This window comes from Salvelinus alpinus, chromosome 17 (genome assembly GCF_045679555.1).
Source record: "Salvelinus alpinus chromosome 17, SLU_Salpinus.1, whole genome shotgun sequence".
Lineage (NCBI taxonomy): Eukaryota > Metazoa > Chordata > Actinopteri > Salmoniformes > Salmonidae > Salvelinus > Salvelinus alpinus.
Window position 1 is genome coordinate 40,846,016 of NC_092102.1, and position 27,500 is coordinate 40,873,515.

General features: G+C 44.1%; 1 protein-coding gene across 2 annotated transcripts in view; it reads left to right on the forward strand.

Moving 5' to 3' along the window:
* Nucleotides 1-27,500, forward strand: part of cacna2d3a (calcium channel, voltage-dependent, alpha 2/delta subunit 3a) — a 404,301-nt gene that overhangs the window by 297,572 nt on the left and 79,229 nt on the right. For both annotated transcript variants that reach the window (XM_071348965.1, XM_071348967.1), the window contains 4 exons: nt 16,027-16,088; nt 16,195-16,239; nt 16,630-16,692; nt 21,131-21,201. In XM_071348965.1, the coding sequence (XP_071205066.1) occupies nt 16,027-16,088; nt 16,195-16,239; nt 16,630-16,692; nt 21,131-21,201 (241 nt within the window). The remainder of the gene's footprint in view (nt 1-16,026; nt 16,089-16,194; nt 16,240-16,629; nt 16,693-21,130; nt 21,202-27,500) is intronic.

Below are 27,500 nucleotides of genomic sequence, written 5' to 3' on the forward strand. Positions count from 1 at the left end.
AGGATGTCATGTTCCCTGTAGCTGTTTTGAACCAGGTTGTCATGTTCCCTGTAGGTGTGTTGAACAAGGATGTCATGTTCCCTGTAGGTGTTTTGAACAAGGTTGTCATGTTCCCTGTAGCTGTTTTGAACAAGGTTGTCATGTTCCCTGTAGATGTGTTGAACAAGGATGTCATGTTCCCTGTAGGTGTGTTGAACAAGGATGTCATGTTCCCTGTAGGTGTGTTGAACAAGGATGTCATGTTCCCTGTAGGTGTTTTGAACAAGGTTGTCATGTTCCCTGTAGCTGTTTTGAACAAGGTTGTCATGTTCCCTGTAGATGTGTTGAACAAGGTTGTCATGTTCCCTGTAGCTGTGTTGAACAAGGATGTCATGTTCCCTGTAGGTGTGTTGAACAAGGATGTCATGTTCCCTGTAGATATTTTGAACAAGGTTGTCATGTTCCCTGTAGCTGTTTTGAACCAGGTTGTCATGTTCCCTGTAGCTGTTTTGAACAAGGATGTCATGTTCCCTGTAGCTGTGTTGAACAAGGATGTCATGTTCCCTGTAGGTGTTTTGAACAAGGTTGTCATGTTCCCTGTAGCTGTTTTGAACAAGGTTGTCATGTTCCCTGTAGATGTTTTGAACAAGGTTGTCATGTTCCCTGTAGCTGTGTTGAACCAGGATGTCATGTTCCCTGTAGATGTTTTGAACAAGGTTGTCATGTTCCCTGTAGCTGTTTTGAACCAGCTTGTCATGTTCCCTGTAGCTGTTTTGATCCAGGATGTCATGTTCCCTGTAGCTGTTTTGAACCAGCTTGTCATGTTCCCTGTAGCTGTTTTGAACCAGGATGTCATGTTCCCTGTAGCTGTTTTGAACCAGGATGTCATGTTCCCTGTAGCTGTGTTGAACCAGGATGTCATGTTCTCTGTAGCTATTGTGAACCAGGTTGTCATGTTCCCTGTAGCTGTTTTGAACCAGGTTGTCATGTTCCCTGTAGCTGTTTTGAACCAGGATGTCATGTTCCCTGTAGCTGTTTTGAACCAGGTTGACATGTTCCCTTTAGCTGTTTTGAACCAGGTTGTCATGTTCCCTGTAGCTGTTTTGAACGAGGTTGTCATGTTCCCTGTAGATATTTTGAACCAGGTTGTCATGTTCCCTGTAGCTGTTTTGAACCAGGTTGTCATGTTCCCTGTAGATATTTTGAACCAGGTTGTCATGTTCCCTGTAGCTGTTTTGAACCAGGTTGTCATGTTCCCTGTAGCTGTTTTGAACAAGGATGTCATGTTCCCTGTAGCTGTTTTGAACAAGGATGTCATGTTCCCTGTAGATATTTTAAACCACAAATTCATGTTCCCTGTAGCTGTTTTGAACAAGGATGACATGTTCCCTGTAGATGTGTTGAACCAGGTTGTCATGTTCCCTGTAGCTGTGTTGAACCAGGATGTCATGTTCCCTGTAGCTGTGTTGAACCAGGTTGACATGTTCCCTGTAGCTGTTTTGAACCAGCTTGTCATGTCCCCTGTAGCTGTGTTGAACCAGGATGTCATGTTCCCTTTAGCTGTTTTGAACATGGTTGTCATGTTCCCTGTAGCTGTTTTGAACCAGCTTGTCATGTCCCCTGTAGCTGTTTTGAACCAGGATGTCATGTTCCCTGTAGCTGTGTTGAACCAGGTTGTCATGTTCCCTGTAGCTGTGTTGAACCAGGTTGTCATGTTCCCTGTAGCTGTTTTGAACCAGCTTGTCATGTTCCCTGTAGCTGTTTTGAACCAGGATGTCATGTTCCCTGTAGCTGTTTTGAACCAGGATGTCATGTTCCCTGTAGCTGTTTTGAACCAGGTTGTCATGTTCCCTGTAGCTGTTTTGAACATGGTTGTCATGTTCCCTGTAGCTGTTTTGAACCAGCTTGTCATGTTCTCTGTAGCTGTTTAAACCAGGTTGTCATGTTCCCTGTAGCTGTTTTGAACAAGGATGTCATGTTCCTTGTAGCTGTTTTAAACCAGGTTGTCATGTTCCCTGTAGCTGTTTTGAACAAGGATGTCATGTTCCTTGTAGCTGTTTTAAACCAGGTTGTCATGTTCCCTGTAGCTGTTTTGAACAAGGATGTCATGTTCCCTGTAGCTGTTTTGAACCAGGATGTCATGTTCCCTGTAGATATTTAGAACAAGGATGTCATGTTCCCTGTAGCTGTTTTGAACCAGGATGTCATGTTCCCTGTAGCTGTTTTGAACCAGGATGTCATGTTCCCTGTAGCTGTTTTGAACAAGGATGTCATGTTCCCTGTAGATATTTTGAACAAGGATGTCATGTTCCCTGTAGCTGTTTTGAACAAGGATGTCATGTTCCCTGTAGCTGTTTTGAACCAGGATGTCATGTTCCCTGTAGCTGTTTTGAACCAGCTTGTCATGTTCCCTGTAGCTGTTTTGAACCAGGATGTCATGTTCCCTGTAGCTGTTTTGAACCAGGTTGTCATGTCCCCTGTAGCTGTGTTGAACCAGGTTGACATGTTCCCTGTAGCTGTTTTGAACCAGCTTGTCATGTTCCCTGTAGCTGTTTTGAACCAGGATGTCATGTTCTCTGTAGCTGTTTTGAACCAGGTTGTCATGTTCCCTTTAGCTGTTTTGAACATGGTTGTCATGTTCCCTGTAGCTGTTTTGAACCAGCTTGTCATGTTCTCTGTAGCTGTTTTAAACCAGGTTGTCATGTTCCCTGTAGCTGTTTTGAACAAGTATGTCATGTTCCTTGTAGCTGTTTTAAACCAGGTTGTCATGTCCCCTGTAGCTGTTTTGAACCAGCTTGTCATGTTCCCTGTAGCTGTTTTGAACCAGGATGTCATGTCCCCTGTAGCTGTTTTGAACCAGCTTGTCATGTTCCCTGTAGCTGTTTTGAACCAGGATGTCATGTTCCCTGTAGCTGTTTTGAACAAGGATGTCATGTTCCCTGTAGCTGTTTTGAACAAGGATGTCATGTTCCCTGTAGCTGTTTTGAACCAGGATGTCATGTTCCCTGTAGCTGTTTTGAACCAGGATGTCATGTTCCCTGTAGCTGTTTTGAACAAGGATGTCATGTTCCCTGTAGATATTTTGAACAAGGATGTCATGTTCCCTGTAGCTGTTTTGAACCAGGATGTCATGTTCCCTGTAGCTGTTTTGAACCAGGTTGTCATGTTCCCTGTAGCTGTTTTGAACCAGGATGTCATGTTCCCTGTAGATATTTTGAACAAGGATGTCATGTTCCCTGTAGATATTTTGAACAAGGATGTCATGTTCCCTGTAGATATTTTGAACAAGGATGTCATGTTCCCTGTAGATATTTTGAACAAGGATGTCATGTTCCCTGTAGCTGTTTTAAACCAGGTTGTCATGTCCCCTGTAGCTGTTTTGAACCAGCTTGTCATGTTCCCTGTAGCTGTTTTGAACCAGGATGTCATGTTCCCTGTAGCTGTTTTGAACAAGGATGTCATGTTCCCTGTAGATATTTTGAACAAGGATGTCATGTTCCCTGTAGCTGTTTTGAACCAGGATGTCATGTTCCCTGTAGCTGTTTTGAACCAGCTTGTCATGTTCCCTGTAGCTGTTTTGAACCAGGATGTCATGTTCCCTGTAGCTGTTTTGAACAAGGATGTCATGTTACCTGTAGATATTTTGAACAAGGATGTCATGTTCCCTGTAGCTGTTTTGAACCAGGTTGTCATGTTCCCTGTAGCTGTTTTGAACCAGGATGTCATGTTCCCTGTAGCTGTTTTGAACCAGGTTGTCATGTTCCCTGTAGGTGTGTTGAACAAGGATGTCATGTTCCCTGTAGGTGTTTTGAACAAGGTTGTCATGTTCCCTGTAGCTGTTTTGAACAAGGTTGTCATGTTCCCTGTAGATGTGTTGAACAAGGATGTCATGTTCCCTGTAGGTGTGTTGAACAAGGATGTCATGTTCCCTGTAGGTGTGTTGAACAAGGATGTCATGTTCCCTGTAGGTGTTTTGAACAAGGTTGTCATGTTCCCTGTAGCTGTTTTGAACAAGGTTGTCATGTTCCCTGTAGATGTGTTGAACAAGGTTGTCATGTTCCCTGTAGCTGTGTTGAACAAGGATGTCATGTTCCCTGTAGGTGTGTTGAACAAGGATGTCATGTTCCCTGTAGATATTTTGAACAAGGTTGTCATGTTCCCTGTAGCTGTTTTGAACCAGGTTGTCATGTTCCCTGTAGCTGTTTTGAACAAGGATGTCATGTTCCCTGTAGCTGTGTTGAACAAGGATGTCATGTTCCCTGTAGGTGTTTTGAACAAGGTTGTCATGTTCCCTGTAGCTGTTTTGAACAAGGTTGTCATGTTCCCTGTAGATGTTTTGAACAAGGTTGTCATGTTCCCTGTAGCTGTGTTGAACCAGGATGTCATGTTCCCTGTAGATGTTTTGAACAAGGTTGTCATGTTCCCTGTAGCTGTTTTGAACCAGCTTGTCATGTTCCCTGTAGCTGTTTTGATCCAGGATGTCATGTTCCCTGTAGCTGTTTTGAACCAGCTTGTCATGTTCCCTGTAGCTGTTTTGAACCAGGATGTCATGTTCCCTGTAGCTGTTTTGAACCAGGATGTCATGTTCCCTGTAGCTGTGTTGAACCAGGATGTCATGTTCTCTGTAGCTATTGTGAACCAGGTTGTCATGTTCCCTGTAGCTGTTTTGAACCAGGTTGTCATGTTCCCTGTAGCTGTTTTGAACCAGGATGTCATGTTCCCTGTAGCTGTTTTGAACCAGGTTGACATGTTCCCTTTAGCTGTTTTGAACCAGGTTGTCATGTTCCCTGTAGCTGTTTTGAACGAGGTTGTCATGTTCCCTGTAGATATTTTGAACCAGGTTGTCATGTTCCCTGTAGCTGTTTTGAACCAGGTTGTCATGTTCCCTGTAGATATTTTGAACCAGGTTGTCATGTTCCCTGTAGCTGTTTTGAACCAGGTTGTCATGTTCCCTGTAGCTGTTTTGAACAAGGATGTCATGTTCCCTGTAGCTGTTTTGAACCAGGATGTCATGTTCCCTGTAGCTGTTTTGAACCAGGTTGTCATGTTCCCTGTAGCTGTTTTGAACAAGGATGTCATGTTCCCTGTAGCTGTTTTGAACAAGGATGTCATGTTCCCTGTAGATATTTTAAACCACAAATTCATGTTCCCTGTAGCTGTTTTGAACAAGGATGTCATGTTCCCTGTAGATATTTTGAACCAGGTTGTCATGTTCCCTGTAGCTGTTTTGAACAAGGATGTCATGTTCCCTGTAGCTGTTTTGAACCAGGATGTCATGTTCCCTGTAGCTGTTTTGAACCAGGTTGTCATGTTCCCTGTAGCTGTTTTGAACCAGGTTGACATGTTCCCTGTAGCTGTGTTGAACCAGGATGTCATGTTCCCTGTAGCTGTGTTGAACCAGGATGTCATGTTCCCTGTAGCTGTGTTGAACCAGGTTGTCATGTTCCCTGTAGCTGTTTTGAACCAGGTTGACATGTTCCCTGTAGCTGTGTTGAACCAGGATGTCATGTTCCCTGTAGCTGTGTTGAACCAGGTTGTCATGTTCCCTGTAGCTGTGTTGAACCAGGTTGACATGTTCCCTGTAGCTGTGTTGAACCAGGTTGACATGTTCCCTGTAGCTGTTTTGAACCAGGTTGACATGTTCCCTGTAGCTGTGTTGAACCAGGGTGTCATGTTCCCTGTAGCTGTGTTGAACCAGGTTGACATGTTCCCTGTAGCTGTGTTGAACCAGGTTGACATGTTCCCTGTAGCTGTGTTGAACCAGGATGTCATGTTCCCTGTAGCTGTGTTGAACCAGGATGTCATGTTCCCTGTAGCTGTGTTGAACCAGGTTGTCATGTTCCCTGTAGCTGTGTTGAACCAGGATGTCATGTTCCCTGTAGCTGTGTTGAACCAGGATGTCATGTTCCCTGTAGCTGTGTTGAACCAGGTTGTCATGTTCCCTGTAGCTGTGTTGAACCAGGATGTCATGTTCCCTGTAGCTGTGTTGAACCAGGATGTCATGTTCCCTGTAGCTGTGTTGAACCAGGTTGACATGTTCCCTGTAGCGTTGTTGAACCAGGATGTCATGTTCCCTGTAGCTGTGTTGAACCAGGTTGTCATGTTCCCTGTAGCTGTGTTGAACCAGGATGTCATGTTCCCTGTAGCTGTGTTGAACCAGGATGTCATGTTCCCTGTAGCTGTGTTAACCAGGTTGTCATGTTCCCTGTAGCTGTTTTGATCCAGGTTGTTATGTTCCCTGTAGCTGTTTTGAACCAGGATGTCATGTTCCCTGTAGCTGTTTTGAACAAGGATGTCATGTTCCCTGTAGCTGTTTTGATCCAGGATGTCATGTTCCCTGTAGCTGTTTTGAACCAGCTTGTCATGTTCCCTGTAGCTGTTTTGAACCAGGATGTCATGTTCCCTGTAGCTGTTTTGAACCAGGATGTCATGTTCCCTGTAGCTGTGTTGAACCAGGATGTCATGTTCTCTGTAGCTATTGTGAACCAGGTTGTCATGTTCCCTGTAGCTGTTTTGAACCAGGTTGTCATGTTCCCTGTAGCTGTTTTGAACCAGGATGTCATGTTCCCTGTAGATATTTTGAACAAGGATGTCATGTTCCCTGTAGATATTTTGAACAAGGATGTCATGTTCCCTGTAGCTGTTTTAAACCAGGTTGTCATGTCCCCTGTAGCTGTTTTGAACCAGCTTGTCATGTTCCCTGTAGCTGTTTTGAACCAGGATGTCATGTTCCCTGTAGCTGTTTTGAACAAGGATGTCATGTTCCCTGTAGATATTTTGAACAAGGATGTCATGTTCCCTGTAGCTGTTTTGAACCAGGATGTCATGTTCCCTGTAGCTGTTTTGAACCAGCTTGTCATGTTCCCTGTAGCTGTTTTGAACCAGGATGTCATGTTCCCTGTAGCTGTTTTGAACAAGGATGTCATGTTACCTGTAGATATTTTGAACAAGGATGTCATGTTCCCTGTAGCTGTTTTGAACCAGGTTGTCATGTTCCCTGTAGCTGTTTTGAACCAGGATGTCATGTTCCCTGTAGCTGTTTTGAACCAGGTTGTCATGTTCCCTGTAGGTGTGTTGAACAAGGATGTCATGTTCCCTGTAGGTGTTTTGAACAAGGTTGTCATGTTCCCTGTAGCTGTTTTGAACAAGGTTGTCATGTTCCCTGTAGATGTGTTGAACAAGGATGTCATGTTCCCTGTAGGTGTGTTGAACAAGGATGTCATGTTCCCTGTAGGTGTGTTGAACAAGGATGTCATGTTCCCTGTAGGTGTTTTGAACAAGGTTGTCATGTTCCCTGTAGCTGTTTTGAACAAGGTTGTCATGTTCCCTGTAGATGTGTTGAACAAGGTTGTCATGTTCCCTGTAGCTGTGTTGAACAAGGATGTCATGTTCCCTGTAGGTGTGTTGAACAAGGATGTCATGTTCCCTGTAGATATTTTGAACAAGGTTGTCATGTTCCCTGTAGCTGTTTTGAACCAGGTTGTCATGTTCCCTGTAGCTGTTTTGAACAAGGATGTCATGTTCCCTGTAGCTGTGTTGAACAAGGATGTCATGTTCCCTGTAGGTGTTTTGAACAAGGTTGTCATGTTCCCTGTAGCTGTTTTGAACAAGGTTGTCATGTTCCCTGTAGATGTTTTGAACAAGGTTGTCATGTTCCCTGTAGCTGTGTTGAACCAGGATGTCATGTTCCCTGTAGATGTTTTGAACAAGGTTGTCATGTTCCCTGTAGCTGTTTTGAACCAGCTTGTCATGTTCCCTGTAGCTGTTTTGATCCAGGATGTCATGTTCCCTGTAGCTGTTTTGAACCAGCTTGTCATGTTCCCTGTAGCTGTTTTGAACCAGGATGTCATGTTCCCTGTAGCTGTTTTGAACCAGGATGTCATGTTCCCTGTAGCTGTGTTGAACCAGGATGTCATGTTCTCTGTAGCTATTGTGAACCAGGTTGTCATGTTCCCTGTAGCTGTTTTGAACCAGGTTGTCATGTTCCCTGTAGCTGTTTTGAACCAGGATGTCATGTTCCCTGTAGCTGTTTTGAACCAGGTTGACATGTTCCCTTTAGCTGTTTTGAACCAGGTTGTCATGTTCCCTGTAGCTGTTTTGAACGAGGTTGTCATGTTCCCTGTAGATATTTTGAACCAGGTTGTCATGTTCCCTGTAGCTGTTTTGAACCAGGTTGTCATGTTCCCTGTAGATATTTTGAACCAGGTTGTCATGTTCCCTGTAGCTGTTTTGAACCAGGTTGTCATGTTCCCTGTAGCTGTTTTGAACAAGGATGTCATGTTCCCTGTAGCTGTTTTGAACCAGGATGTCATGTTCCCTGTAGCTGTTTTGAACCAGGTTGTCATGTTCCCTGTAGCTGTTTTGAACAAGGATGTCATGTTCCCTGTAGCTGTTTTGAACAAGGATGTCATGTTCCCTGTAGATATTTTAAACCACAAATTCATGTTCCCTGTAGCTGTTTTGAACAAGGATGTCATGTTCCCTGTAGATATTTTGAACCAGGTTGTCATGTTCCCTGTAGCTGTTTTGAACAAGGATGTCATGTTCCCTGTAGCTGTTTTGAACCAGGATGTCATGTTCCCTGTAGCTGTTTTGAACCAGGTTGTCATGTTCCCTGTAGCTGTTTTGAACCAGGTTGACATGTTCCCTGTAGCTGTGTTGAACCAGGATGTCATGTTCCCTGTAGCTGTGTTGAACCAGGATGTCATGTTCCCTGTAGCTGTGTTGAACCAGGTTGTCATGTTCCCTGTAGCTGTTTTGAACCAGGTTGACATGTTCCCTGTAGCTGTGTTGAACCAGGATGTCATGTTCCCTGTAGCTGTGTTGAACCAGGTTGTCATGTTCCCTGTAGCTGTGTTGAACCAGGTTGACATGTTCCCTGTAGCTGTGTTGAACCAGGTTGACATGTTCCCTGTAGCTGTTTTGAACCAGGTTGACATGTTCCCTGTAGCTGTGTTGAACCAGGGTGTCATGTTCCCTGTAGCTGTGTTGAACCAGGTTGACATGTTCCCTGTAGCTGTGTTGAACCAGGTTGACATGTTCCCTGTAGCTGTGTTGAACCAGGATGTCATGTTCCCTGTAGCTGTGTTGAACCAGGATGTCATGTTCCCTGTAGCTGTGTTGAACCAGGTTGTCATGTTCCCTGTAGCTGTGTTGAACCAGGATGTCATGTTCCCTGTAGCTGTGTTGAACCAGGATGTCATGTTCCCTGTAGCTGTGTTGAACCAGGTTGTCATGTTCCCTGTAGCTGTGTTGAACCAGGATGTCATGTTCCCTGTAGCTGTGTTGAACCAGGATGTCATGTTCCCTGTAGCTGTGTTGAACCAGGTTGACATGTTCCCTGTAGCGTTGTTGAACCAGGATGTCATGTTCCCTGTAGCTGTGTTGAACCAGGTTGTCATGTTCCCTGTAGCTGTGTTGAACCAGGATGTCATGTTCCCTGTAGCTGTGTTGAACCAGGATGTCATGTTCCCTGTAGCTGTGTTAACCAGGTTGTCATGTTCCCTGTAGCTGTTTTGATCCAGGTTGTTATGTTCCCTGTAGCTGTTTTGAACCAGGATGTCATGTTCCCTGTAGCTGTTTTGAACAAGGCTGTCATGTTCCCTGTAGCTGTTTTGATCCAGGATGTCATGTTCCCTGTAGCTGTTTTGAACCAGCTTGTCATGTTCCCTGTAGCTGTTTTGAACCAGGATGTCATGTTCCCTGTAGCTGTTTTGAACCAGGATGTCATGTTCCCTGTAGCTGTGTTGAACCAGGATGTCATGTTCTCTGTAGCTATTGTGAACCAGGTTGTCATGTTCCCTGTAGCTGTTTTGAACCAGGTTGTCATGTTCCCTGTAGCTGTTTTGAACCAGGATGTCATGTTCCCTGTAGCTGTTTTGAACCAGGTTGACATGTTCCCTTTAGCTGTTTTGAACCAGGTTGTCATGTTCCCTGTAGCTGTTTTGAACGAGGTTGTCATGTTCCCTGTAGATATTTTGAACCAGGTTGTCATGTTCCCTGTAGCTGTTTTGAACCAGGATGTCATGTTCCTTGTAGCTGTTTTGAACCAGGATGTCATGTTCCCTGTAGCTGTGTTGAACCAGGATGTCATGTTCTCTGTAGCTATTGTGAACCAGGTTGTCATGTTCCCTGTAGCTGTTTTGAACCAGGTTGTCATGTTCCCTGTAGCTGTTTTGAACCAGGATGTCATGTTCCCTGTAGCTGTTTTGAACCAGGTTGACATGTTCCCTTTAGCTGTTTTGAACCAGGTTGTCATGTTCCCTGTAGCTGTTTTGAACGAGGTTGTCATGTTCCCTGTAGATATTTTGAACCAGGTTGTCATGTTCCCTGTAGCTGTTTTGAACCAGGTTGTCATGCTCCCTGTAGATATTTTGAACCAGGTTGTCATGTTCCCTGTAGCTGTTTTGAACCAGGTTGTCATGTTCCCTGTAGCTGTTTTGAACAAGGATGTCATGTTCCCTGTAGCTGTTTTGAACCAGGATGTCATGTTCCCTGTAGCTGTTTTGAACCAGGTTGTCATGTTCCCTGTAGCTGTTTTGAACAAGGATGTCATGTTCCCTGTAGCTGTTTTGAACAAGGATGTCATGTTCCCTGTAGATATTTTAAACCACAAATTCATGTTCCCTGTAGCTGTTTTGAACAAGGATGTCATGTTCCCTGTAGATATTTTGAACCAGGCTGTCATGTTCCCTGTAGCTGTTTTGAACAAGGATGTCATGTTCCCTGTAGCTGTTTTGAACCAGGATGTCATGTTCCCTGTAGCTGTTTTGAACCAGGTTGTCATGTTCCCTGTAGCTGTTTTGAACCAGGTTGACATGTTCCCTGTAGCTGTGTTGAACCAGGATGTCATGTTCCCTGTAGCTGTGTTGAACCAGGATGTCATGTTCCCTGTAGCTGTGTTGAACCAGGTTGTCATGTTCCCTGTAGCTGTGTTGAACCAGGTTGACATGTTCCCTGTAGCTGTGTTGAACCAGGATGTCATGTTCCCTGTAGCTGTGTTGAACCAGGTTGTCATGTTCCCTGTAGCTGTGTTGAACCAGGTTGACATGTTCCCTGTAGCTGTGTTGAACCAGGTTGACATGTTCCCTGTAGCTGTTTTGAACCAGGTTGACATGTTCCCTGTAGCTGTGTTGAACCAGGGTGTCATGTTCCCTGTAGCTGTGTTGAACCAGGTTGACATGTTCCCTGTAGCTGTGTTGAACCAGGTTGACATGTTCCCTGTAGCTGTGTTGAACCAGGATGTCATGTTCCCTGTAGCTGTGTTGAACCAGGATGTCATGTTCCCTGTAGCTGTGTTGAACCAGGTTGTCATGTTCCCTGTAGCTGTGTTGAACCAGGATGTCATGTTCCCTGTAGCTGTGTTGAACCAGGATGTCATGTTCCCTGTAGCTGTGTTGAACCAGGTTGTCATGTTCCCTGTAGCTGTGTTGAACCAGGATGTCATGTTCCCTGTAGCTGTGTTGAACCAGGATGTCATGTTCCCTGTAGCTGTGTTGAACCAGGTTGACATGTTCCCTGTAGCTGTGTTGAACCAGGATGTCATGTTCCCTGTAGCTGTGTTGAACCAGGTTGTCATGTTCCCTGTAGCTGTGTTGAACCAGGATGTCATGTTCCCTGTAGCTGTGTTGAACCAGGGTGTCATGTTCCCTGTAGCTGTGTTAACCAGGTTGTCATGTTCCCTGTAGCTGTTTTGATCCAGGTTGTTATGTTCCCTGTAGCTGTTTTGAACCAGGTTGTCATGTTCCCTGTAGCTGTTTTGAACAAGGATGTCATGTTCCCTGTAGCTGTGTTGAACCAGGTTGTTATGTTCCCTGTAGCTGTTTTGAACCAGGTTGTTATGTTCCCTGTAGCTGTTTTGAACCAGCTTGTCATGTTCCCTGTACCTGACTGATCTGTTTACCAAATTGGTAGGCGAGGAATCTGACTGGTTTAATGTCTCTCTAAACACACGCACACACACACGCGCACACACACACACATACACACATACACACAGACACAGACACAGACACAGACACACACACACACACACACACACACACACACACACACACACACACACACACACACACACACACACACACACACACACACACACACACACACACACACACACACACACACACACACACACACACACACACACACACACACACACACACACAGGAAAGTGTAAATCCCTAAGCCGTCCAAATGAATTTTCTATTCAAATAACATCAGATTAGTTGTGGGTTTTCCATTCTTTTGTCCCTTCCACAAGTCATCTCATCTACTATGTCATGTCACGCCATTGATTCATTCACTGATAAATTCATCTTCTTTTTTTTCACGTGAAGTACTCATTTGTCAATATTCTGTTTTTTCAATCTTCAATGATTAGCCCCACCATGTTGCTCAGCGTGGGTGTTGGTATTATTGCTGCCCAACATCTTAAATTAGACCCTTCCCACCCTGCTTCTGACCCAGTCGCTGAAAGACTATGCTTCTGACGAGATAATCTGCACCTGTTCCTCTGTGCCTGGCCTGTGTGTGTGTGTGTCTGCGTGTGTGTCTGCGTGTGTGTGTGTGTGTGTGTGTGTGTGTGTGTGTGTGTGTGTGTGTGTGCGTGCGTGCGTGCGTGCGTGCGTGCGTGCGTGCGTGCGTGCGGGCGGGCGTGCGTGCGTGCGTGCGTGCGTGCGTGCGTGTGACATCCCTTCCACATGCCTCCAGCCATATTGTGAGTCAGTTTGACTCTGGCGTGTTCACAGGAGCATGAGAAGAGCACAAAAATACAAACCTGACCTAGATCCAAACACACACACACACACACACACACACACACACACACACACACACACACACACACACACACACACACACACACACACACACACACACACACACACACACACACACACACACACACACACACACACACACACACACACACACACACACACACACACACACACACACACACACACACACACACCTACAAATATGGATGGTCACATTTTGTTTCCTGATAAAAAATCCTTGATAGCCCTTAATGACAGAATGTTTTTTCTCAGATCGTGAAATACCTTTTGCTTGTGTGAGTGAGCATGTTATGTGTGTGTTATAGAAACCATGCTTACAGAACCGTATGTGGCTTCCAATCCTCCATCTTGACGTTCCTCCTCCCTCCCTCTCTGGTCAAATATCAGTGTGAAACATAGCTTTTCTCTGGATACAAAGCCTCCTGTTAACATGGCAGTCTCCTGTGATGTTATGAACACCTGAGGAGAACAGCAGGAGGGGATCGGGGGTGGGGGTGTAACAGAAAGGAAAGAAAGGCAGGATGGTGGAGTGAGGGAGGGGCTGTGGTAAATCCATAGATCCTACCTTGGCTGTCTCTGAGACAGCTCACACATTCCATGTTCCATGCCAGGGATTTGATTCCCGGCTGGAATTCTGTCCAGATCTGTGTGTCTAGCTACCCGCTGTGTGTCTAGCTACCCGCTGTGTGTCTAGCTACCCGCTGTGTGTCTAGCTACCCGCTGTGTGTCTAGCTACCCGCTGTGTGTCTAGCTACCCGCTGTGTGTCTAGCTACCCGCTGTGTGTCCAGCTACCCACTGTGTGTCTAGCTACCCGCTGTGTGTCTAGCTACCCGCTGTGTGTCCAGCTACCCGCTGTGTGTCCAGCTACCCGCTGTGTGTCTAGCTACCCGCTGTGTGTGTAGCTACCCGCTGTGTGCCTAGCTACCCGCGGTGTGTCTAGCTACCCACGGTGTGTCTAGCTACCTGCTGTGTGTCTAGCTACCCGCTGTGTGTCTAGCTACCCGCTGTGTGTCTAGCTACCCGCTGTGTGTCTAGCTACCCGCTGTGTGTCTAGCTACCCGCTGTGTGTCTAGCTACCCGCTGTGTGTCTAGCTACCCGCTGTGTGTCTAGCTACCCACTGTGTGTCTAGCTACCCGCTGTGTGTCTAGCTACCCGCTGTGTGTCCAGCTACCCGCTGTGTGTCCAGCTACCCTCTGTGTGTCTAGCTACCCGCTGTGTGTGTAGCTACCCGCTGTGTGCCTAGCTACCCGCGGTGTGTCTAGCTACCCACGGTGTGTCTAGCTACCTGCTGTGTGTCTAGCTACCCGCTGTGTGTCTAGCTACCCGCTGTGTGTCTAGCTACCCGCTGTGTGTCTAGCTACCCGCTGTGTGTCTAGCTACCCGCTGTGTGTGTAGCTACCCGCTGTGTGTCTAGCTACCCGCTGTGTGTCTAGCTACCCGCTGTGTGTCTAGCTACCCGCTGTGTGTCTAGCTACCCGCTGTGTGTCTAGCTACCCGCTGTGTGTCTAGCTACCCGCTGTGTGTCTAGCTACCCGCTGTGTGCCTAGCTACCCGCTGTGTGTCTAGCTACCCGCTGTGTGTCTAGCTACCCGCTGTGTGTCTAGCTACCCGCTGTGTGTCTAGCTACCCGCTGTGTGTCTAGCTACCCGCTGTGTGTCTAGCTACCCGCTGTGTGCCTAGCTACCCGCTGTGTGTCTAGCTACCCGCTGTGTGCCTAGCTACCCGCTGTGTGTCTAGCTACCCGCTGTGTGTCTAGCTACCCGCTGTGTGTCCAGTTACCCGCTGTGTGTCTAGCTACCCGCTGTGTGCCTAGCTACCCGCTGTGTGTCTAGCTACCCGCTGTGTGTCTAGCTACCCGCTGTGTGTCTAGCTACCCGCTGTGTGTCTAGCTACCCGCTGTGTGTCTAGCTACCCGCTGTGTGTCTAGCTACCCGCTGTGTGTCTAGCTACCCGCTGTGTGTCTAGCTACCCGCTGTGTGAGCAGTATGTTATCTACAATCTTAGAAAAAAGAGTTCCAAAAGGGTTCTTATTCTGTCCCCATAAGGGAACACTTTGTGTAAAGGGTTTTACATGGAACTCAAAAGGGTTCTACCTGGAACCAAAGGGTTCTTCAAGGGGTTCTCATATGGGGAAAACCAAAGAAGCCTTTTAGGTTCTAGATGGCACCTTTTTTCTACCAGTGTAGGGGGAAAAAGACATGGGGGCAGGCAGACACGTGGGATGGATTTGGTGTGGACACGGAGAGACAGAGGGTTTGAGTCATGGCCATGGGTAAATGTTGCTTTTGGACATTGGTTCATAGAGACTGTCGTGTTGACACATGCACACATAAACACACACGCATGCACACACGCACACACACATACACACAAACATGCACACATGCACACACACGCACACACACTGCTTTGCATGTTCACAGATAGACAGGCCCTAACAGGCTTTTCACAGTGAGATATCACAGCTTAAAGATGTCTTTCTACCAAGGTTACTGACATTAACTAACATCAACACTATCCCACTGTCCCATGGCCATATTGGCGTCTCAGAAAACATTTCACTCTTCTAAGTCAGTGCCTGACCCAATTTAAAGCCACACTCCTCAATCTCGGTTCCCCCCAGAGCGAGTCATAAACATCCGTGTCTTAGCAAATACAATATAAAGTTATTATGTGTCTTTATAGAGGCGTCGAGGCAAACTAGATCTCACAGCCCATGTCTTTATTTATTTTATTTTATTTTTAGTCTTTTTTTAGTCTTTAGTCTTAGTTTAAATGCTGAAAGTTGGATTTGGTTAAATAGGAGCTCCTGCTGTTCCTTGAAGCTGCTCCAGTGTTTGTAATGTCCCTATTGCAGGGAGGTACAAGTGCAGATGTGACATCGCTGTCCAGCAAATCACACTGCATCGCACAAACACATACACATAACCATGTCCACACACACACACACACACACACACACACACACACACACACACACACACACACACACACACACACACACACACACACACACACACACACACACACACACACACACACACACACACACACACACACACACACACACACACACACACACACACACACACACACACACACACACACACACACACACACACACATACACACACACACACACACACACACACGCAGAATCACAATGAAACATACACAGACAGGAGAGTATAGAAACACAGTTCTGTGGCCATAATGTCTACGTGGTGCTGTCTCATCTCTTCCAGCTGTGGGGATCCAGATGAAGCTGGAGTTTTTCCAAAGGAAGTTCTGGACAGCCAGCCGACAGGTAAACACATGCACATAAGCACACAAACTTAGGCAACAATGATAACAACACAAGATGCTTGTGTAAATAGAAAGTGTGTATCTCACATGATTGTATTGTGTTGCAGTGTGCAGCGTTGGATGGGATATGTTCTATAAGCTGTGATAATGAGGTGAGTTGGATGACTTCACTCTAATAGTAACTTCACTTACTGTAAACATGTTATTCTTCCTCTCCCTTCCTCTTCATCCTCCTCCTCTCTCCTCCTCTCTCCTCGCCCTCCTCTTTTCTCCTATCTCCTCATCCTCCTCATCTCCTCATCCTTCTCATCTCTCCTCATCTCTCCTCATCCTCCTCATCTCTCCTCATCCTCCTCCTTTCTCCTCACTCCTCATCCTCCTCCTCTCTCCTCGTCCTCTCTCCTCGCTCCTCATCATCCTCCTCTCTCCTCCGTCTCCTCTTCCTCTCCTTCTGCTATATTTACTTGATGATGACATTCTCTTCTCTCTCCTCCTCATCTCTCCTCTCTCCTCCTCCTCTCTCCTCTCTGCCTCCTCTTCAGAACATCAACTGTTACCTGATAGACAACAATGGCTTCATCCTGGTTGCAGAGGACTACTCTCTGGTAAGATGTTACATCTCACACTGCACTGTCTCTCTGTCTGTGTGTCTGTCTGGAGAGATGATGGATCATAGATCATGTGGGCCCTTATCCCACTGTACTGTTGTCTGTATGTCTTAAAGGAAAACTCCACCCAAAAATGATATTTTGGTGTTTGTTTCATTAGTCTATTGTTGACATAGTCCCAAAATGTTTTTGCATGTCAGCAAGTTTTCAAGATATACTGTATAACTGTCAAAATACAGAGATACAGCCGGTGTGCTGCGTTTCGCATCATATGATGTTACATTTTTACAATCACTTTGGCACTAATTACAGAACCTTTTGGTCTTTTTTCAAAACTAGAGCTTCAAAACTCAAAAACAGTCATCACTTGTAACACAGGCTGTCCAATGTTCAAAACATTGCATTGTGCATTCATCATTGGTTCAAATAACAAATAACAAAGATCATGAAATACCATAGGAACATTCATTTAGATCACCCAGACACAAGATACTGAAAGTTTCACTGTGTAGTTGTTCGTACTATCATTAAATATTGTAGTACAAGATATGTGAAACATTGTTTCATTATGGTACTACATGTAAATACATCTGTCACGCCCTGGCCTTAGTTATCTTTGTTTTCTTTATTATTTTAGTTAGGTCAGGGTGTGACATGGGGGATGTTTGTGTGTTTTTGTCTAGTCTAGGGTGTTTGTATTGTCTAGGGGGTTTTGTAGAGTTCATGGTGTTGTGTTCAGTGTAGGTGTTTATGTAAGTCTATGGTTGCCTGGATTGGTTCTCAATCAGAGACAGCTGTCTATCGTTGTCTCTGATTGGGAGCCATATTTAAGGCAGCCATAGGCATTAGGTAGGTTGTGGGTAATTGTCTATGTTTGACGTTAGTAGCGTGTGTATGCACTTTCGTTTTGTAGCTTCACGGTCGTTTGTTGTTTTGTCTAGTTTGTGTTAGTGTTCGTGTTCGTTTCATCTTCAAATAAAGTGAAGATGTATTTATATCACGCTGCGCCTTGGTCCTCTCTTTCACACGAAGACGATCGTGACAACATCACTGTAAAATGACTAGTAGAGAGAATACTACAGACACAGTCGAATCACTGAACAAAATCTGAAATGTATTGACGAAATACAATAAAATCACAACATAGGTTTCTTAAAAATCCAAACTAAAATAATTAGCTACAAAAAATACAATAATGACAGTAAAACGTCAACTGCTGTGTTCCTCACCTGGCTTACTGTAAAAAGCAAAACAAAGGATTGATTAATGTACTATATTTCCATCAACTCTGTCTTGTGGATTTGGCCACAGGTTCTCATCCACATCACAATGGATGTTTTCATTAGCCAAACATCTTGGGAAGAATATTCGGGCATGGCGAATCCAGGCCTGACACTGGTCTGCCGTGATGTCATTGCATGCGTCATCCATGGCCTGGAGAAGGGTGGCTTGTTCATGAGGGCGCCTATCATATACCTTCCACCTCCATGTGGAGATATATTCCTCAATCATGTTAAGGAAAGGAGAGTATGGGGGTACAGGGTGGTCAATTGTGGATGGGCCTGAAACCATGCTTGCACCATTTGAGCATGGTGGAACCTGACATTATCCCACACAATGACATAGGTCATGCCATCAGCTCTACAGACCTGATTGAGCTCATCAAGGAAGGTTACAAGGAGAGCTGCATTATATGATCCAATACAAGGTCTGCGTCCCACCACACCATCTTCCGATATAGCCGCACACATGGTGATGTTGGACTCACGTTGTCCAGGTACTTGGATGGTTGCCCGCTGGCCAATGAAATTCCAACCTCTCCTCCCTGTCTTGGCCAGGTTGAAGCCTGCCTCATCCAAAAAGAGGAATTTGTGATGGTTTTCATCAGCGTCCAGCTCCATCACCTTCTAAAAAGCAATTTTGGAAAGAGAATTACTGATTAAAATTATATAGAGTTTTTGGGGAATTTTTCACAACAGGCATCTTGAAACTTAACATACCTGAACATACTCAGTCCTCAGTTGCTTCACTCTGTCTGCATTTCTTTCAAAAGGCACACGGTATAGCTGTTTTAGAGACACCTGGTGCTTTTTCAGCATGCGTGCAATAGTCGGCAAACTTCTGACTTCCACATTGTTGAACATGTCGTCTGTCGTTGTCCAAGATGTGCTGCTGTATTTTCTGTAAGGCGAATATCATTTCTGGCCCGAACCAAATGGACCACGGCTCTTGTTGGTCAGTCAGAATTTTGCCTCTGCCTCCCCTATTTGACCATCTCAATTCTGCAGGGAAAATTACAGTAGGAACACATTTAGTCACATCACCTACTCTGTGGTACACATTGGCATGCAGTATACAGTCATTTGACAATTGAGAGTAGCCTAATGTTTAGTACATGCTGAAGACTTACCGGTTCTCATTGCGGAAAGTTCTGATGATTGAGGCCACGGTTGATCTTCTGAGGTTTGGTTGAATTGTAGCTGCCTCAGTCATTGTCATGCCATGATTTACGACATGGTCTACAACTATTGTTTAGATTTCATTGGACACTTGGTCTGTGGCCTTGTCCTCTACCACGTTCCCCCACACCTCTCAGACGAGGCCCACGACCACCTCTCAGAAGGGGTGCTTGTCCCCTGCCATTCCGTTAACCACCACGTCTTCCTCGTCTTCCTCCTCACCCTGCTTGACCTCTATTGTGACCTGGATCACCTGCCGGCTCCACGTTATCGCTATGTTGTTGTCGGTGGATACCACTGATTTCACTATATACTCGTACCACAATGTGAAATCAATCATCAGTAACGAGTTGCCAGTATTAGAAAAGCAATTACAAAGGCCTGCATACATACACTCACGGCCACTTTATTAGGTACACCTGCGTGTTAACGCAAATAGCCTGCTCCTTCGAACAGCGAATCATGTGGCTGCCTACAACTCAATATATAGAGCGTATAGAGTAGAGAGCTTGAGTTGTTGTTCGACCAAACAGAACGGTCAAGATGTGTAATCTAAGCAACGTTGACCGTGGTATGATTGTTGGTGCCTCACATGGTGGTTCCAGCATCTCAGAAACAGCTGCCCTCCTGGGATTTTTACGCACTACAGTCTCTAGAATTTACAGAGAATAGTGCGATAAACAAGACACTTTCAGTTCTGTGGGCAAAAACCCCTTGTTAATGAGAGAGGTCAGAGGACAATGTCCAGACTCATTCAAGCTGACAGAAAGGCCACAAGTGCTCAAATTACAGCTGTTTAAAACAGTGGTGTGCAGAATGGCATCTCTTAACGTACAACACCGGGAATAATTCAGGCTGTTGTGGAGGCAAAAGGGGGTCCTACCCAGCACTAGATAGGTGTACCTAAGAAAGTGGCTAGTGAGTGTACAGTAATGTTAAATCTGGAAACATGGTCTGGTTAAGTGGTACATGGGACCATAGAAACAGTGCCTGATAAATAATGATGATGAAATATTACATCCATAGATAATGTAGTCCAATTGGTTCACGTACCATGGTAATTGGTGTCAATGGATCTCATTATCCTGAAACTTTCATGATCTAAACATGGTTTATTGTCCGTCAGTTTCCATAAAACTATGCATTAAGAGTAATGCAACAGCTACTTATCATTTTGATCAGTTGTATCAATTGATAGTTAGATCATTGTAATGTGAATTGTATTTTGAAATGGTAATACTTTGATGTTAAGTTGTGTCATTTTGAACAGGTGATTTTAGTTCAATGAAAAAAAGGGTTGGTCCTGGTCAGTCCCTGGATGGGAGACCAGGTGCTGCTGGAAGTGGTGTTGGAGGGCCAGTAGGAGGCACTCTTTCCTCTGGTCTAAACAAAGATCCCAATGCCCCAGGGCAGTGATTGGGGACACTGCTCTGTGTAGGGTGCCGTCTTTCGCATGGGACGTTAAACGGGTGTCCTGACTCTCTGAGGTCATTAAAGATCCCATGGCACTTATCGTAAGAGTAGGGGTGTTAACCCCGGTGTCCTGGCTAAATTCCCAATCTGGCCCTCAACCATCACGGTCACCTAATAATCCCCAGTTTACAATTGGCTCATTCATCCCCCTCCTCTCCCCTGTAACTATTCCCCAGGTCGTTGCTGTAAATGAGAACGTGTTCTCAGTCAACTTACCTGGTAAAATAACGGTAAAATAAAATAATAAAAAAATAAATTATCTTAGCTTTATGTGTATTGTATCCAAGGAATTGGTAAAATTGTTTAGAGGTTTAAAAAGTGTGCATTTTGATCATCAGTTGTGAGTTTTGTGTCTAGAGTTTTGAAAAATGACATCAAGGTTCTGAAATGAGTGCCAACGTGATTGTAAAAAACTGTAATCAATAACATAAGGAGCATTCATAATACACAGACCTACCAAGCAACAATATATGCAAATTGATCCACCATGTTTTCTCTCTCAGACAGGGATGTTCTTTGGAGAAGCAGAGGGGGCAGTGATGAATAAACTGCTCCTCATGGGTTCCTTTAAGAGGTGAGTAAGCATATGTGTGTGTGTGTGTGTGTGTGTGTGTGTGTGTGTGTGTGTGTGTGTGTGTGTGTGTGTGTGTGTGTGTGTGTGTGTGTGTGTGTGTGTGTGTGTGTGTGTGTGTGTGTGTGTGTGTGTGTGTGTGTGTGTGTGTGTGTGTGTGTGTGAGTGCGTGCGTGCGTGCGTGCGTGCGTGCGTGCGTGCGTGCGTGCGTGCGTGCGTGTGTCAGATAGAGGGAGTGCAGTATGAGAGCATGTGTCCCAGAGTGCTGACAGCTCTTAACTCGGCCAATCATGTCAAGCTATTCAGCAGTGCCCTATGACCCCTCGGCTCAGTGGTTTTCTCCGTTTGGGGATTAGAACAAATCTTTTCCTGAAAAGAAGGAATTAGGAAGACCGTGATTCAAACAAACACACACACACACACACACACACAAACACATACACACACAAACACACATGCACACACAAAGGCGTACATGCGCACGTTCATCCCTTTTGCAGACACATACAGGGCCTTCAGAAAGTATTCACACCTCTTGACTTTTTCCACATTTTGTTGTTACAAAGTGGGATTCAAATGGATTTAATTAAATAAACAAAATACTCTGTAATGTCAAAGTTGAAGAAAAATTCTAAAATGTTGTTTTATGAATGGGGGGAAAAAATGAATATATTTTGTATTCAACCCACTGAGTCAATACATGTTAGAATCACCTTTGGCAGTGATTACAGGTATGAGTCTTTCTGGGTAAGTCTCTAAGAGCTTTGCAAACCTGGATTGTACAATATTTGCCAAATAATTGAGAAAAAAAATATTCAAGCTCTGTCAAGTTGGGTGTTGATCATAGCTAGACAGCCATTTTCAAGTCTTGCCATAGATTTTCAAGCAGATATAAGTCAGAACTGTAACTAGGGCACTCAGGGACATTCAATGTCGTCTTGGTAAGAATCTCCACTGTAAATTTGGTCTTGTGTTTAAGGTTATTGTCCTGCTGAAAGGTAGATTTGTCTGTTGGAAAGCAGGTTTTCCTCAAAAAGTTTGCCTCTGCTTAATTAACTCTATTATATTTCTTTTTATGCTAAAAAAAGAAATAATCCTTAGTCCGTGTGGATGACAAGCATACTCACAACATAATGTAGCCACCACCATGCTTGAAAATATGTAGATTGGCACTCAGTGATGTGTTGTGTTGGATTTTCACAAAACAGTGCTTTGTATTTTGTCCCAAAAAAATTCTGTATTACTTTAGTAACTTGTTGCAAACAGGATCCATATTTTTAAATATTTTTATTCTGTACAGGTTTCCTTCTTTTCATTCTATCATTTAGGTTACTATTGTGGAGTAACTACAATGTTGTTGATCCATCCTCAGTTTTCTCCTATCACATTCAACTATGTATCTGGTTTAAAATCAAATCAAAGGTTATTTTATTTGTCACATGGGCAGAATACAAAAATACAACAGCAATGTAGTTCAAGAGAGTGAATAAAATATTTACTAAATAAACCAATAATCAAAAAAATTGAATAATGAAAGTAACAAAAGAAAATTACCAAACAATAACGAGGATATATACAGAGTGTTCCGGTACCGAGTCAATGTGCAGGGTTACAGGTTAGTCGAGGTCATTTGTAAATTGACTATGTATAGATAATAAACAGCGAGTAGAGGCAGTGTAAAAACAAGGGGGTTCAATGTAAATAGTCCGGGTGGCCATTTGATTGTTCAGCAGTCTTATGGCTGGGGAAGCTGTTTAGGAGCATTTTTGTCCTAGACTTGGCGCTCTGATACCGCTTGCCGTGCTGTAGCAGAGAGAATAGTCTATGACTTGGGTGACTGGAGTCTTGGACAATTTTTGGGGGCCTTCCTCTGACACTGCCTAGTATATAAGTCCTGAATGTCAGGAAGCTTGGCCCCAGTGATATACTGGGCCATACGCACTAGCCTCTGTAAAGCCTTATGGTCTGATGCTGAGCAGTTGCCATATCAGGCGGTGATGCAACCAGTCAGGATGCTCTCGATGGTGCAGCTGTATAACTTTTTGAGGATCTGGACCCATTCCAAATTTTGTCAGTCTCCTGAGGGGGAAAAGGTGTTGTCGTGCCCTCTTCACGACTGTCTTGGTGTGTTTGAACCATGATAGTTCATTGGTGATGTGGACACCAAGGAACTTGAAACTCTCAATCCGCTCCACTTCAGCCCCGTCAATGAGAATGGGGTCCTGTTCGGCCCTCCTTTTCCAATAGTCCACGATCAGCTCCTTTGTCAACACACTGCCAGGTCTCTGACCTCCTCCCTATAGGCTGTCTCGTCATTGTCGGTGATCAGGCCTACCACTGTTGTGTCGTCAGCAAACTTAATGATGGTGTTGAAGTCATGCTTGGCCATGCAGTCGTGGGTGAACAGGGAGTACAGGAGGGAACTAAGCACTCCCCTTGAGGTGCCCCAGAGTTGATGGTCAGAGCGGCAGGTGTGTTGTTGCCTACCCTTACCACCTGGGGGTGGCCCATCAGGAAGTCCAGGATCCAGTTGCAGAGGGAGGTGTTTAGTCCCAAGGTCTGTAGCTTAATGATGAGCTTTGAGGGCACTATGGTGTTGAAAGCTGAGCTGTAGTCAATGAACAACATTCTTGCTGTTGTTAGGTGTTCCTTTTCTCCAGGTGGGAGAGGGCAGTGTGGAGTGTGATTGAGATTACATCATCTTCTGTATTGAGCGAGTTACTGGTACTTCTTCCTTTAGTTTTTGCTTGAAAGCTGGAATCAGGAGGATATAATTATGGTCAGATTTGCCAAATGGAGGACAAGGGAGAGCTTTGTACGCATCTCTGTGTGTGGAGTAAAGGTGGTCTAGAGTATTTTTTCCCTCTGGTTGCACATGTGACATACTGGTAAAAATGAGGTAAAACAGATTTAACCTTTCAGTGATACCCATCCCGGATCCGGGATCCTCCTCATCAAAAAAGCTGACTAGCATAGCCTAGCCTAACGGGACAGGGATATCATATAATATAATTTTCATGAAATCACAAGTCCAATACAGCAAATGAAAGATAAACATCTTGTGAATCCAGCCATCATTTCCGATTTTTAAAATGTTTTACAGCGAAAACACAATATGTATTTCTATTAGCTAACCACAATAGCCAAACACACAACCGCATATTTTCACCATGTTTCCACCGCATAGGTAGCTTTCACAAAACCGACAAAATAGAGATATAATTAGTCACTAACCAAGAAACAACTTCATCAGATGACAGTCTTAAAACATGTTATACAATACATTTATGTTTTGTTCGAAAAATGTGCATATTTGAGGTATAAATCATAGTTTTACATTGCAGCTACCATCACAAATAGCACCAAAGCAGCCAGAATAATTACAGAGAGCAACGTGAAATACATAAATACTCATCATAAAACAATTATGAAAAATACATGGTGTACAGCAAATGAAAGATAAACATCTTGTGAATCCAGCCAATATTTCCGATTTTTTAAGTGTTTTACAGCGAAAACACAATGTATAATTATATTAGCTTACCACAATAGCCAAACACACAAACGCATTTATTCACCGCAAAGGTAGCTTTCGCAAAAACCAGCAAAAGATATGAAATGAATCACTAACCTTTGGACAACTTCATCAGATGATTGTCTTATAACATCATGTTATACAATACACTTGTGTTTTGTTCGAAAATTTGCATATTTAGCGCTGCAATCGTGGTTATACATTGTGAATATGTAGCAACATTTTCCCAGAATGTCCGGAGATATTTTAGACACTCACCTAATCTGACCAAAGAACTCATCATAAACTTTACATAAAAATACTTGTTGTATGGCAAATGAAAGATACACTGGTTCTTAATGCAACCGCTGTGTTAGATTTTTAAAAATAACTTTACCATAACATACAGCTTGCGTTATTGTGAGACAGCGCTCACCAAAACGGCGGAGAATAGGAGTCAACATTTTACACAGAAATACGAAATAACATCATAAATGTTTTCTTACCTTTGCTGGCTTCCATCAGAATGTTGTACAAGGAGTCCTTGGTCCAGAATAAATCGTTGTTTGGTTTTAGAATGTCCATTTCTTCTGTCGAATTCGCGCCACAATGCTAGCCAATGTTACTAACATTCCCATCCTCTCTTGGCGCAAAGAACGGAAAATATAAAAATATAAAACTCGGTTGAAAAAACCTACTTTATGATGTTTTTCTAATATGTATCAAATAAAATCAGAGCCGGAGATATTCGCCGTGTATACCGAACGCTTATCAGAAGACAATGTCGAGGTCCTTCGTGCGCCTTGGAAAACTGACAAAATGGCTGACCTGTCACTCCAAAAGCTCTTGTTCGACCTCAGATCAAGCTAGACACCCCATTCCACCTTCCACTGCCTGTTGACATCTATTGGAAGGCGTATGAAGTGCATGCATATCGATAAATATAAGGCAATTGAATAGGCAGGCCCTGAAACAGAGCCTCGTTTTCAGATTTTTCACTTCCTGTTTGGAAGTTTGCTGCCAAATGAGTTCTGTTTTACTCACAGATATAATTCAAACAGTTTTAGAAACTTGAGAGTGTTTTCTATCCAATAGTAATAATAATATGCATATTGTATGATCTAGAATAGAGTACGAGGCCGTTTAAATTGGGCACGATTTTTTCCAAAGTGATAACAGCTCCCCCCTATTGACAAGAAGTTTTAAGTTTGCCTGCATTAAAGTCCCTGGACACTAGGAGCGCCGCTTCTGGATGAGCATGTTCTTGTTTGCTTAAGGCCTTATACAGCTCGATGAGTGTGGTCTTAATGCCAGCATCAGTTTGTGGTGGTAAATAGACAGCTAGGAATAATGTAGATGAAAACTCTCTTGGTAGATAGTGTGGTTTACTGCTTATCATGAGGTACTCTACCTCAGGTGAGCAATACCTCGAGACTTCTTTAATCCTAGACATCGTTAACCAACAGTTATTGACAAATAGACACACACCCCGCCCCTCATCTTACCAGACATAGCTGCTCTGTCCTGCCGATGCACAGAGAAGCCACGGAGAAGCCAGCCAGCTGTATATTATCCATGTCGTCTTTCAGCCAGGTCTCTGTGAAACATAAGATATTCCAGTTATTAATGTCCCGTTGGTAGGATAGTCTTAATCGTAGATCGTCCAGTATGTTTTCCAATGATTGCACGTTGGCCAATAATACAGATAGAAGTGGTGGTTTAGCTACTCGTCTGCAAATTCTTACAAGGCACCCTGCACTCCTCTCCCTTTTCCTCTGTCTTTTCTTCTCGCTGATGACAGGATTTGGGCCTAGTCTTGACAAAGCAGTATATCCTTTGCGTCGGACTCATTAAAGATAAATTATTCATCCAGTTCAAGGTGAGTAATCACTGTTCTGATGTCCAGAAGCTCTTTTCAGTCATAAGAGACGGTAGCAGCAACATTATGTACAAAATGAGTTACAAACAATGTGAGAAAACACACAACAAAGCACCGTTTGTTAGGAGCCTGTAAAACGGCAACCATCCCCTCCAGCGCCATTATTAATCGCCATTGGGCTCCTGGTGAAATCCCTGAGCGGTTTCCTTCCTCTCCGTCAACTGAGTTCGGACGCCTGTACCTTTTGTAGCGACTGTGTGTATTGATACACCATCCAAAGTGTAATTAATAACTTCACCATGCTCAAAGGGTTTTTCAATGTCTGCTTTATTACATTTTTACCCATCTACCAATAGGTGCCATTCTTTGAGAGGCATTGGAAATCCTCCCTGGTCTCTGTCATTGAATCTGTGCTTGAAATTCACTGCTCGACTGAGGGTGAATTGTATGTGTGGGTTACAGAGATGGGATGGTCATTCAGAAATCATGTTAAACACTATTATTTCACACAGAGTGAGTCCATGCAACTTATTATGAGACTTGTTCAGCAAATGTTTACTGCTGAACTTATTTAGGCTTGCCATAACAAAAGGGTTGAATACCTGACTCAAGACATTTCAGCTTTTCATTATTTATACATCAAAAAGAGTCATCTAAATCTATGTTCAATTGAGGCTGTAACACAAGAACATTTTGAAAAAGACAATAGGTGTGAATAGTTTGTGAAGTTACTGTAGGTTAAGAGCGTTGTACCAGTAACCTTTGCTGTTTTGACCACCTGAGCCGACAAGTTGAACAATCTGACGATGTGCCCCTGAGCAAGACAGTTAACCCCAATTTCCTCCAGAGGCGCTGTACTACTATGGCTGACCCTGTAAAACAACACATTTCACTGCACCTATCCGGTGT